Source organism: Zea mays, chromosome 8 (genome assembly GCF_902167145.1).
Source record: "Zea mays cultivar B73 chromosome 8, Zm-B73-REFERENCE-NAM-5.0, whole genome shotgun sequence".
NCBI classification, from domain to species: domain Eukaryota; kingdom Viridiplantae; phylum Streptophyta; class Magnoliopsida; order Poales; family Poaceae; genus Zea; species Zea mays.
Genome location: NC_050103.1, coordinates 18,241,480 through 18,254,202, shown reverse-complemented (window position 1 = coordinate 18,254,202; position 12,723 = coordinate 18,241,480). Strand labels below are relative to the sequence as shown.

General features: G+C 46.5%; 2 protein-coding genes across 2 annotated transcripts; both read left to right on the top strand.

Moving 5' to 3' along the window:
* Nucleotides 1–609: 609 nt before the first annotated feature.
* On the top strand, nucleotides 610–1,896 carry LOC100276294 (Zinc finger CCCH domain-containing protein 1). Its single transcript, NM_001150118.2, has 2 exons — nucleotides 610–1,286; nucleotides 1,377–1,896. The coding sequence occupies exons 1-2, from the start codon at nucleotides 785–787 to the stop codon at nucleotides 1,646–1,648; spliced, it is 774 nt and encodes a 257-aa protein (NP_001143590.1). The 5' UTR covers nucleotides 610–784; the 3' UTR covers nucleotides 1,649–1,896.
* Nucleotides 1,897–8,178: 6,282 nt separating this feature from the next.
* LOC103634871 (transcription factor HY5) lies at nucleotides 8,179–9,847 on the top strand. Its single transcript, XM_008657452.4, has 3 exons — nucleotides 8,179–8,849; nucleotides 8,956–9,305; nucleotides 9,415–9,847. The coding sequence occupies exons 1-3, from the start codon at nucleotides 8,732–8,734 to the stop codon at nucleotides 9,508–9,510; spliced, it is 564 nt and encodes a 187-aa protein (XP_008655674.1). The 5' UTR covers nucleotides 8,179–8,731; the 3' UTR covers nucleotides 9,511–9,847.
* Nucleotides 9,848–12,723: the final 2,876 nt, after the last annotated feature.

The following is a 12,723-nucleotide window of genomic DNA, read 5'->3' as shown; positions in this document are numbered from 1 at the left end:
GACCCGGCCCGACACACCCAACCAATACAACGAGCGTATATGTGCCATAATTTTTGATCCGCAATAATTCACGGCCCGGATACTGGCCATGTTTTTTGACCCCAAAATCCGGCCCAAAGCTAAAAAAACTCCGACCTAGTCCAAAAAAATCTCACCCAACACATCAAATAGATAGACGCGGATCAATTCGACCCGACCTTATACTAGACACGGATCTGAGTATGAGCCATCCGAACCTACCCAAGTCTACAGCCAGGTAGGGCAAGCAGACCAAGTTACTGTACCCAAGTGCCCAACGACCACGCAGGGCCCATCTACCGCTTGGTTAAGCTCTGGGCCGGCAGAAGCCCAGGGCCAGCGGCTCGCCGTCGCCGACGTCCCAACGCAAAAACCGGCAGCACACCCCACCTTCCCCACTCCTCCCACACGTCGAGCACGAAAGCACGGAAACTGACGAGGCGTTTCCGTTTCCGGCATTCCTCGCACCACGTGCAATCGAGCCGGAACGAACCCCAAACAGTCCCAAATGCTCGATCCGGCGGATCGATCGCGTCCAATCTGGAGCCCGCCAGCGGATAATCCGGGCCTTGTGACCCGATCCCGACTGGCACGGGAAGCGTCGGCCCCCAAATCATCACTGCCTGCATCGTCTCGGCACGGCATCCCGGGCCGCCGCCTCCTCGTGTCTCGGCATAAATCTGCGGCCTCCATCCGTCCGGCGGCTGCTCCGATCACAGTACCAGCGCTAGGCCTAGGGTTTGGTGGTCTCAAGCGGACCGAGAACATGGAAAGGGAGCGCAACGCCGCCACCGCTGGTGCTGGCCGCTGGGAGGCGCCGGACGGGGTGATCGTGCTGCCCGTGGGGTCGGCGGCGCCGCAGCAGGGCCGCCAAAAGGAGCACCAGTACCAGCAGAGAAAGCGTGAGATGGAGCGGGAGCGGGAGCAGCAGGACCCGGGGGCGAGGGAGGGGGTTTTGGGGCTGGACCCGCAGCCGCCAGAGAAGGTGTACTACAAGACGAGGCTGTGCGAGAAGTTCGAGGCGGGCAAGTGCGCGTACGAGGGTGGGTGCACCTTCGCGCACGGCTCCGAGGAGTTGCGGCCGCCGCTGCCGCTGCCCCTGCTGACCTCGCTCGTCCGACGGAAGTCGCCGCTGCCGTCGTCGTCGCCAGGTGCCGCTGCCAGCAGCCCCCACGGTGGGTACTGCGTTAGGGTGTGCTTCGAGTTCAGGGACACGGGGGCCTGCCACCGTGGGGATAGGTGCGCCTTCGTCCACGCTTCCACGACAGGTACGAGCTTGTGCGCTCCACCTCCCTATACGTGTGCATGGCGGCCGGATGTTAATCTACCTCGTTCGTCGTCCCTGTGTTCTAGCGCAGAGATGCCCTTTCCTGGGGGGCCAAGGTCTATGGAGTATGCTCTGAGGAATTCGTCGTCGTATGCAAAGGCGTACTCGCCGGGGTCCACGGCCGCCGCGTACCGTAACAGCAGCAGCACCAGCACCAGCAACTATGCACCGGCTACCACAAGGGCGTTCCAATCCGTTTCTGCCGACGCGGCCGGAGAGGGCGGTTGCAAGGCCACCCGTCTGGAGCTCCTTGGTCGCAAGAAGATGAACGACATCTACGGCGACTGGCCGGAACAGGACTGAGAGCGCGTACCATGCATCACCTGCTCGATCGAAGCTACCATGTCTACCTTCCTGCCTTTGATCACCGTGATCGACAACATCCAGAATAATGAACTGAACAATCTGATGTTTCGATTTGAACTTATTTGAACATATTGTGCTTGTTCTTTGTTTCCTGCTGAATCCCTGCCTGTAATCCGTCTGATCAGACCTCTGCATTCCTGCCACCATTTCTACTTTCAATAATTTGAAGTGCTGTGCTGTTGCTTTCACTCCGAGCTATCTGTCGTCCTCTGTTGCCTTTGGGCCAAATGGTTCCATGGTTTCGACACGACCCATTGGGCTCCCACATCATTTCTTGTTGCGTGTGTGTGTGATGTTGTGCCAGTCAGAGGGGGGAGGACCGGGAGAGGAACAGAGAGTTGTGGGTCTGTGCATTTGCAGGGCGGTAGAATTGGATTCCAAGGACAAGGGGCAGAGGGTAGTGTTTGTTAGTTGTTACAACATGTCTAGCGTCTCCGCCACCCTGCACTTCGGCTTCTTCCCACAAGTAAGTTTTTCTTGCCTCGATTTGGATCTACACAACTGTTATTTCAGAAACCAGTTAGGGTGGGCTTATTGATTTATTGATCAAGTTATGTTAAAAAGTTGCTCTATAAATTTGAGAACCTTGTAACTGTCTAATGAATCATTAGAGTTTAAATTTAAGTTGGTCATGGAAATGGAATCTGGAATATTAAAATAATTTCTGAGTTGATTTCTGTTTGAGTGCATAATTTCTGTTTTTTTTCCTTTTTGCTAACTGTACTCTGTACAGGCGATGGGGAAATGAGTCAGTATTTTGCATACTTGAAGCCAGGAGATGATGTTGAAGTCAAATGGTATTATGACATGAAATTTTATTGGTTTTCTACATATGCTGTTTTGTCACTCATGCATTTTTTTTATAGGCCCATTGTAAAGCTCGGATACAGCCCAAACATGAAAAAAAAATCGGATGGTAACATAGACTCAACTTGACGTAGTCCTTGACCTTTTGAATTCATCCCTGCAAGGATAATGATGGATGGTTTGTTCTTGTATTTGATTAAAATGTTTTTTTAGCTTTTACCTTGATTCGAGAGTAACCCTATATCCACACTATAGCTGTTGAATAATGTGCATGTGTTTGCTTCCATATCGCTGGTGGCACTGGTATAGCACCAATGCTGCAGGTTGTCAAGGCTATCCTTAAAAACCCTGCTGCAGGTACAGTGGCGGGCCTAGGATTTAGAGAGTGGGTATTCGAATTTTTTTATAGGATGATTTTTTTGAAAGATTAATTAAGCATACACGCTATGGTCATAACTGATTCAATAACTAGTCTATTAAACTCAAATTTCATGAAACTATTTCAAAAGTTTTAAATCGAAATGTATCTGTTTGTTGTTGCTCGGTTCCTGGCTGGTTGCTTGTCCTCTTTGGCATTTTCTAATCGCTAATGTCCCACCTACAGCCCAGTACTGCAAGCAGCAAAGCAGGGAAGGTCAAGGTCGGGTGGTCACTGGTTTGGTGGGCTTGGACATTGGCACAATAGGACCTTGCCCCCTGGCTGTCTGTCCTGGCACACGGTGACACCCTGACTACGGTGGATTGAAGTCTCGGATGACGCGACGAGGCCAGATGCAACACAATGACAGTTAGTCGGTCAAGTATAGGTACCTAGCTGCGCTGCGGAGCCACAATAGCGCAACGGAGGTGCTGGTGTCTCCATGGCACGTGGGGCTGCAAGATGTGGCTGATGCATCTGATGACTTTGCCACGGTGCGACTACAATAGGGTTTAGGGTTTTTTTGCCGTGAGGTACTGAGGTGGGCTTTGTCGCTTCGTTGGGTCTCATGGTCCATAACAAACTATAAAGTTGGTTAGGTATGAGAAGTAGGAAGGAGATATTTTGGTCTAAATTAACATAATTTCTTTATTTATTTGATTCATTTTCTATTCATGCATATACACTATATATATGTATATATATTGAAGTACTTTTGACAAAAATAATGGGTATTCATTTGAATACCATTGAATTCAATTAGGACCGCCCCTGTGCAGGTATAACACCAACCGACCAACGAGTGGGGTCTAGAGTCTAGACAAGAGATAAACTGACGTAAGCCTTCCTCTTGCAACTCGCGACTTGCTGACTTAGTGAGACACCTCTCACCAGTGGTCACCACTGCACGCGAGGTATGCCCTTCCGTGTAATCCATCAAAACATGGATAACTTTCTTCTGTATGTATAGCATTGTCCTTAAAATATTACAGGTATTTTATACAGTTGATAAACCCTCAACTGACTGGAGGGGTGGTGTTGGTTTTGTATCAAAGGACATGGTTTTGAAAGGTTTGCCAGGCCCAGCAGAGGACTCGCTGATTCTTGTGATACTTAATGAATCCATGATATATCATGTAGAGTTGTTCCTTCTTTATATTTTTGTTTTTAACAAAGTAAGTTTGATTAATTTTGTTAATGTAAACTTATTCCCCTATGTCACTGTATAGGTGCATCCTGACAAAAAATCCCTTCCTAAATGTTTCCTCCAACAGTTTCTCGACACCATATTTGAGGGAAAGTGAAGGTGATTTAGGATACGATTAAATATAAGATGTTGGATAGGGGTGCTGCTGGAGGGTGATTTTTGTTGCATAAACCTATATTTTGACTCTAAAAGTTTGGATAGGGAACTCCTGGAGATGCTCATGAAGTTGCTTATGATCTCCAACATCATCTTCATTTCTTGGATTGTTAATTGCATAATATGTTTCATAATTTTTGTTTATTCATGTTTGTGGTCCACGAGGGATGAGGAATCACATTACTGGAGACAAGGCCAAGGATAGATCACTGGGCGAGGTATTGTGGATTTTTTAGGTCTTTTGTAATTGCTGGTTGTAGTTTATTAACTTTATAATCTGACATGCTTGAAGAAAGTCAACGGTAGTACGACCGAAGAACGTACATATATAGTGACAACACCTTTTTTTACCTTTTTTTCTTCTTCCCAACTATCTTGCAACGTGAACAGTTGGATTCTTTTTGTTTGTTTGAGGGAAAAACATACACCCTTTTTTTTGTTATTATGAGCATCATAATCTGTACGGGCGGCACCTACTGAAGAAGCTTATATTATAGCTAAACACATCAGATTTACATTATCCAGTGGACCATGTTACTGTTTAATTAATCCAATTTTGGTTTATGATGTGTTGTGCAGCTCTCTAGAATTATGAGAGACTTAGGGGGTATTTGCTTCCCTAGTTTATTTCGTGTTACATTAAATATTTGAATATCAGTTATAAGTGTTAAATATAGTAACTACATTTAATAAATTTCTCTTGTTTTTAGTCTTCATATGTATAATTAGTTTTATAAATAGATTATACTTAACACATGTAATTATCAAGATTCGATGTGACTTATTTCCTAAAATGTAATAATGCCCATCTGAGAAATTTAGTCCATGATGCGACTTGTTACCATATCACTAGGCCGATATGCCTTTTGCAGTGAATTCTTATGCAACCGACCTGTTGACTTCCCTGCATACTCTCAGTGAGCTAATTGCTTGAGAAGGCCAAGCTGGATATCCACACACCCATCTGTTTTGTTTCTTTGTACCTAGCATTCTGTTTGGAAGCACTTTTAAAGTTCCTCTTCTCGTTATAATGATGAAAGTTTTATAGCCTAGTATTATACTTGATCTAAGCCGATTCATGGTCACGATCATGACGGTACTGTACTCTAAGTTGGCACATATTGAAACGGAAGAGCAAGAAGAGTCAACGCTTCTCGGGAATAGGTTGCCTTCGCATAATTATGTCAAGAATCTTCCAACGAAATGTGAGCTTAGGATTTAGGAACACGCGTTAACTCTTCGCTCAAGTCTCTACTCCTTTAAAATACGGGTTTCATGTGTTGTGCGTTACACACACATCTCTTTTTTTTTGTCTACGTCATGCCTAACAACCTAATAAAATAAGCTTTACCTCTTATATACACAACCAACTATACAACCACTACAAACGCTTAAAGCTCAAGGCACGTAGATTTATTTATTCCCTAATGTCTTGCCAAACAACTTGATAAGATAGCTTCTACCAATCATACAAGCACCACGGTCACTTCCTACTCCTTGTTGCCGGCGTATATTAATCTCATGCCTCATCTATTTCCTTGTCTCTGCCTTTAACATCACCTCCCTCGTCGGCAAGTGTCTCAAACCGTTGTCGTGACTCTTTGCTACCTCTGCAGGCTACATACAATGGGACAAGAATAGTAGAGGGAGAGGAGGAAGAAGCGTCGCTGTCGGTGATGCATGATTCTTGTGAGTGCTTAATGAATCCATGATATATCTGTAGAGTTGTTCCTTCTTTATATTTTTTGTTTTTAATTTGTTAATGCAAACTTAATTCCCCTATGTCACAGTATAGGTGTATACTGACAAATCAAATCCCTTCCTAAATGTTTCCTCCAACAGTTTCTCGACACCATATTTGAGGGAGAGTGAGGGTGACTTAGGATACGATAAAATATATGATGTTGAATAGGGCCATAGGGGTGCTGCTGGCGAGTGATTTTTGTTGCGTAAACCTATATTATGACTCTAAAAGTTTGGATAGGGAACTCCTGGAGATGCTCATGAAGTTGCTTGTGATCTCCAACATCATCTTCATTTCTTGGATTGTTAATTGCATAATGATGAAAGTTTTATAGCCTATTATTATACTTGATCTAAGCCGATTCATGGTCACGATCACGACGGCACTGTACTCTAAGTTGGCACATATTGAAACAGAAGAGCAAGAAGAGTCGACGCTTCTCAGGAATAGGTTGCCTTCGCATAATTATGTCAAGAATCTTCCAACGAAATGTGAGCTTAGGATTTAGGAACACGCGTTAACTCTTCGCTCAAGTCTCTACTCATTTAAATACGAGTTTAATGTATCACGTGTTACGCACATAGATCTATTTTTCTTTTGTCCACGTCTCTATTTTTTTGTCTATGTCGTGTCTAACAACTAATAAAATAAGTGTTACCTCCTGTATACGCAGCCAATTATACAATCACTGTGAACGCTTAAAGCTCAAGGCATGTAGATCCATGTAGATCTATTTTTGTCCCAATGTCTCGCCAAATAACCAGATAATATAGCTCTTACTAGCCATGCAAGCACCATAGTCACTTCCTACTCGTCGTAGTTGTATATTAATCTCAAGTCTCGTCTATTTTCTTGTCTCTGTCTTTCTCACCTAGAACAACACCTTCCCTCGTCGATAAGTGTCTCGAATCGTTGCCACGACTCTTTGCTGCTTCAGTGGAGCAAGAATAGTAGGGGGCAATGCATGACTCGTGCTCTAGATTCCAAGTTTGATTTTGTATTGGTTGTTACCAAATAACCTACGAGATTTTAAAATAAAAATAATATACTATATGACTCGTTTTCATATAACACTTGTACGCTATCATTTATCGAATTATGTGCGGTCGTAGGACTTGATACTGTACATGTGTGAGTGGACAGCGGAGCTAGGTTCCACTGGTTCTCAGCTTGTTCGCTGCGGCTTGCTGCGGCTGCAATCCGGCTGCGGCTGCGGCTTCTACAGTATTTTTCTCTCTATGGATTGCAGCTGCAGCAATCCAAACAGCTGCAACAGTGTCGGCTTGTAGCCAGCCGAACACGCCCTCTACTTCCACGTGGGGTGGAAACGAGCCGAGCTCGGCTCGGCTCGGCTCGCTGCGGCTCGCTCATGTAACGAGCCGAGCTCGGCTCGGCTCGCTCATCTCACGAGCTCGAAAAAGCGGCTCGGCTCGGCTCGCTCCTGGCTCGCGAGCCGGCTCGTCGAGCCAACGAGCCTAGGCATAAAATTAAATCTGCTCTCTAAATTATAGTATAAAATCTTAAAAATATTTTAAATAACATATTTTAAATTAGTAAAATAGATATATTACTAATATAATATATAAAATAGATTATTTTTGTATAGTAATCTCAAATAACATAAATTAATTGTCTACTCGGTATTAATATTATATGCTAATTAAGATTTTATGTAAAAAATTGTTGTTGGGTCGAGCCACGAGCCAGCTCGCGAGCTGCACCGAGCCGAGCCGAGCTGGCTCGCTCTTTTCACGAGCCAGAAAAACAGGCTCGGCTCGGGCTCGTTCGGAGCGTCGAGCCGGTCCGACCCGAGCCGAGCTGCTACGAGCCCGAGCCAGCTCGTCGAGCTCGAGCTTCTTTTCCAGCCCTAGCTTGAGGCTTGTAGTACTTGGTAGACTGTAGAGGTGGACGAGGCAGTCCATAGCCATCGAGTCTATGGCCTGGAAAGTGGTCTAAATATTTTAATATATCTTAAAATATAAGAAATTATATAATTAATTCATATCATTCTAATTCCAATTATATAGTCCTTCTAAATCTTGATTTAGAATACCTGTATTACTGAATGGTGGACCTGTCTTATTTTTATCGAGCAGGGCACTGCTCAAGTAGCCTTTAACACGATTATAGGAGGATTCCATTGTTAAAAAAACATGATTATAGGAAAGCTTTGTGGCAGCCAACAGTGAATAGACGAGGCGTGTGATTGGAAGTGACAAGAGGGCACGATCGGAGGGATGGACACGCAGCTACGCGTTCCAGAGGTCGCCGTCAGATGCGGTGGAGTCGTGTATGGTGCCGCGCCGCGCCACGCTTCCCCGGTCCCCGCCGTAGGATGGTGGTGCCGTGCACCGCGGGGATGGCGTCTCATCCAAAGACAACCCCACCGACCTCCATTCGTCTCCCCCCTCGCCCAGCGCCCACCTCTTCCGTCCTCCTGTTTCCCGTCCCGCACAGCGCTACGCACACAGACTATATTTCTCTCTCTCTCTCGTCCTCTATCGCTCGTCCGATCTGCATCTGCTTTTCTTCCCCCCCCTCCGCGTGTCCCCTGTCCCTTCCGGCGTGCGCGAAGATTTGATTTTTTTTTTGTCGGGGAGAAGGCGGAGTAAGACAGACCAGGCCGCGGGAGGAAGGAGATCCTGATCTGTTCTTGGAGTGGGGAGGCGAGGAGAGGAGAGGAGGAAGATGGCGGCGCAGGAGCAGGAGCACGAGAAGCAGCAGGCGAAGACGAGCACCACGAGCTCGCTCCCCTCCAGCAGCGAGCGCTCCTCCAGCTCCGCCCCCAACAACCTTAGGGAAGGAGGTAGGTGCCGCTCCCGCGCCCATCCCACGCACCGCCCACCCTCTCAGATCTCCTGCACCATCTCTCGTTTCGTCCGCAAGCCCCTTAGCTGAAGCTGCCGGCGCAGGCGTGGAGAGCGACGAGGAGATACGGCGGGTGCCGGAGCTGGGCGGCGCGTCGGCGTCGGCGTCGGCCTCGTCGGGCGCGGGCAAGGAGGACGGCGCGCGGGCGGTGGCCGCGGGGGCGCAGGGGCACCCTCCGGCGGCCGGGAAGAAGCGCGGCCGCGCCCCGGGGGACAAGGAGCAGAACCGGCTGAAGCGGCTGCTGCGGAACCGCGTGTCGGCGCAGCAGGCGCGGGAGCGGAAGAAGGCGTACCTGACGGAGCTGGAGGCGCGGGCCAAGGACCTGGAGCTCCGCAATGCGGAGCTCGAGCAGCGGGTGTCCACGCTCCAGAACGAGAACAACACGCTCCGCCAGGTGCGCGCCACCTCCTCCTCCCGTTCCCTTCGGTAGAGAGAGAAAGAAAGAAAAAATCCGGCCTGAGCTCCGAAGCGTTCCCCTCGTTCTGACTGGTGCTGCCGCGCAGATTCTGAAGAACACGACGGCGCACGCGAGCAAGAGGAGCGGCGGCGGCGGCAAGGGTGGAGACGGCGGCAAGAAGCACCACTTCGCCAAGAGCTAATGAGAATTGAGGGACTGAGGGAGGGAGCTGGTTCGTGCTCTGCTCGCGCTCGCCTCACCTGACCATTGTTGGTGGTGGTTGATGTTGCTGTTGCTGATGACGTATTCTCTTTTTTTTTCTCCTTTTTTCCCCTAATTTCTACTGTACCTGTGTTCCTCTTGTCTCGCTGATTCACTGTTTTTTAACGTAGCAAATCCCGTCTCCCCGGCCGCTGCTGTGCTGGGACTGACTACTCACCACTGCTGTAGGGATGTGGTTGTTTTTGGGGGCGTTTTGTACTGGTCTTGAAAGGAGAAGCCTTTATGGAATAGATAGATCTTTCGGCAGGGTTTGAAGCGATTTTTCTCCATCATTTACAAAATTTAGTTTTTTGATTTTTTTTAACCAAAAAACATCCATGCTATGCCCTTATCCCCCCCCCCCCCCCCCCCCACTACTTTTCAAACCCATTATCTCGGTCGAACTGCACGCGCACATGCGCATCTTCTTCAACCTGCGGCCGCCGCCCGCCGGCGCCGCATGCCCATCCCGCCGCCTCGGCCTGCCGCTGTCACTTCTTCTGGGGGATAAAAAGGGGTCGCCAAAAGAACATATGACTGTTGCGCAGGGAAAACGTGAACAAGCACACAGGTCATACAGACTTGTGAGAAATCAGTAACGGGAGCTGGAATCTGCATTACAGCAACTCCAAAAAGGATGTTAAAAATTTTACCAAAAACTGATTATTAAGAGTAGGCTACAAAAATTTTAAGAGTGAATCATGATGATACTTCAACAGTTACTCTAAATATGATATAACAGTTACTCTAAATATGATATGTAGCGCAATCTATAAAGTTGTTAAGAGGCTGTTGATGATCTGATACGGTGATGAATGGATTGGTGAGGGATGAGACATACTAAAATATGAGCGAGAGGAGGCTGTGGATGCGGGACATCAACTTTTTAAGGAAGAATGAGAGAACTGTTGGTTAAGAAAAACTACTATTCTTGACTAATATCTATTTTAGGGTTAGTTTACACGTTTTTTTGGGTTGGTCTTAGGAATCTCTGGGTCACTAGCCGATGCGAACAGTTGCTTAACCCGTTGACGCGTTTCGAGACTTTGAGCATAAGTTGTGATGGCCAATACGTGTCCGGTGTGTGAGGGACGGCATATCCCCGGATTCACTACAAGTCAAGAAAGCCTCGCGAAAGACTTTGAGCCTATTGACTCGTGAGGCCGTCGCTTCGTAGGCTAGAGGAGAACTGCTGGCATAATGGGCCGACGCAGAGAATGAGCAGACTCGGGCCCAGGTGGCTCGTTGGATTTAAACGTTATCCACAGCTTTAATCCGATTCTCCCGCACGACACCCCTGGACGTCGGAACCAAATGAGGATAAGTCGGCAAGATTGTAGGAAGATAAGATTAGTCGGTTCACTATTACTTAGGTATATATCGTTATCATACACGTATGTAGTACCCCACGGTCGAATATATAAGACCTAGGGGTACCCCATCATTTCCAAATCATCCATCGACCATCTACTTAGCTCACTAGCTTTCTCCATACTGGAGATTCCCCTTGTAACCCGCCACATAAAGATCCACACCAAGAAGTAGGGCATTACGCATCTCTATAGGTGTACATTTGGGCCGCCCGGCCTGGCCCGGCCCAAGCCCGAAAAAGCCCGGCACGTTTAATTTTGGGCCGGCCCGGCCCAATATTAATTTCGGGCCGTACCGGGCCGACCCACAGGCTGAGCCTTCGGCCCGTGGCCCGGCATGTTATTACCTAAACGTGCCGGGCTCTATTCGGGCGGCCCGAAAATAAAAAAAGCCCGAATAACATATAAGGCCCGAAATACATAAATAGCCCTAAAATAATAAATAGGCCCGAAATACATAAATAGTCCGAAAATAATAAACAGGCCCGAAATACATTAGAGCCCAGAATAGCCCAAAAATACACAGTAGAGCCCAGAATTACACATTACAGTCCAGAATTATAGATAGGACCGAAATTGATAACAAATGATATGAATTACACATTACAGTCCACAATTAGAGATACACCCGAAATTGACCAAAAAGAAACTTAACATTACTAGAGCTGTGCAATGGCTGCCTCATTAAAAAACCCTTTGGTCAGAAGGGAAAAAGAGTACAGCCAGCTCTAGATGGAGTTTATAAGTTCATACAGTCCATTGTCCAATTACATAACAAAAGTAAAATTACATCACATCTACCAATTTAAAGATACAAAAGAAACATCTAAGTAGGACTAACACCAGATTCGCGTTCTTCATCCAAGTACATATTCTTGTAGTGTTCTTCCATGTCGTTATTTGCAATATTGTGCTGCTCCCTACTCTCTCCTAGCTGCCAATCCTTTAAACAAGTAAGAATCTCCACCATTTCACTTGTTAGAGACCGCCTTCTTTCCTCAATCAACCTGCCAGCAAGACTAAAAACTGACTCTGAACTAATAGTTGAAACGGGAACAGTTAAAACATCCTTAGCCAAAAGAGAGAGGATAGGGTAATTAGATTTATGCTCGTGCCACCAACTTAGAATATCAAATCCATCATCAAAGACAGTTAATGGGTCACTATCTAAGTACATTGTCAACTCAGAAACTTGGGAGCCAAACGATGAACTTGAAATAGAGGCAGCACTTACCTCACTTACCTCAGTTGATGCATAAATTTTGCCCCAAGCTGTTTTATTTCTACTGGTACTTGTGGTGTGGGTTGATCTTTGCAATTTTGTTGCGCCAAACTTTATCTCATACTTCGAAAACATGTTAGTCAATTCTGATCTAATAACATTAAAGTACTCAGAGTAATCAGTAGTAACAAATCTAGACAGAACTTGAAGAGCATTATTGAAACCCCTTATCTTGGCTCTAGGATCCAACACAAATGCAAAGGAATACAAAATAGGAATTTTTTCCAATATTTGAGAAATTTAGATTTCATTGGAATTACAGTATCTCTTAGCATGATGTCATTCTCAAAATTATTCAAATGTTCAGCAATCTCAATGATATGGTGTAGCATCATAGGAGACGTTGGATAGTAAACACCAGATAGAGCAACAGTGCAGTCATAAAACAGCTCAAGGAATGTGAGAATTTTCTCACCAACTTCCCAATGTGCCTCTGTGAGCAAAGGTTGGGCCAGGAACTGTTGATAGTGTGTTTGGATAAAAACAGAGAATGTGCTCTTGT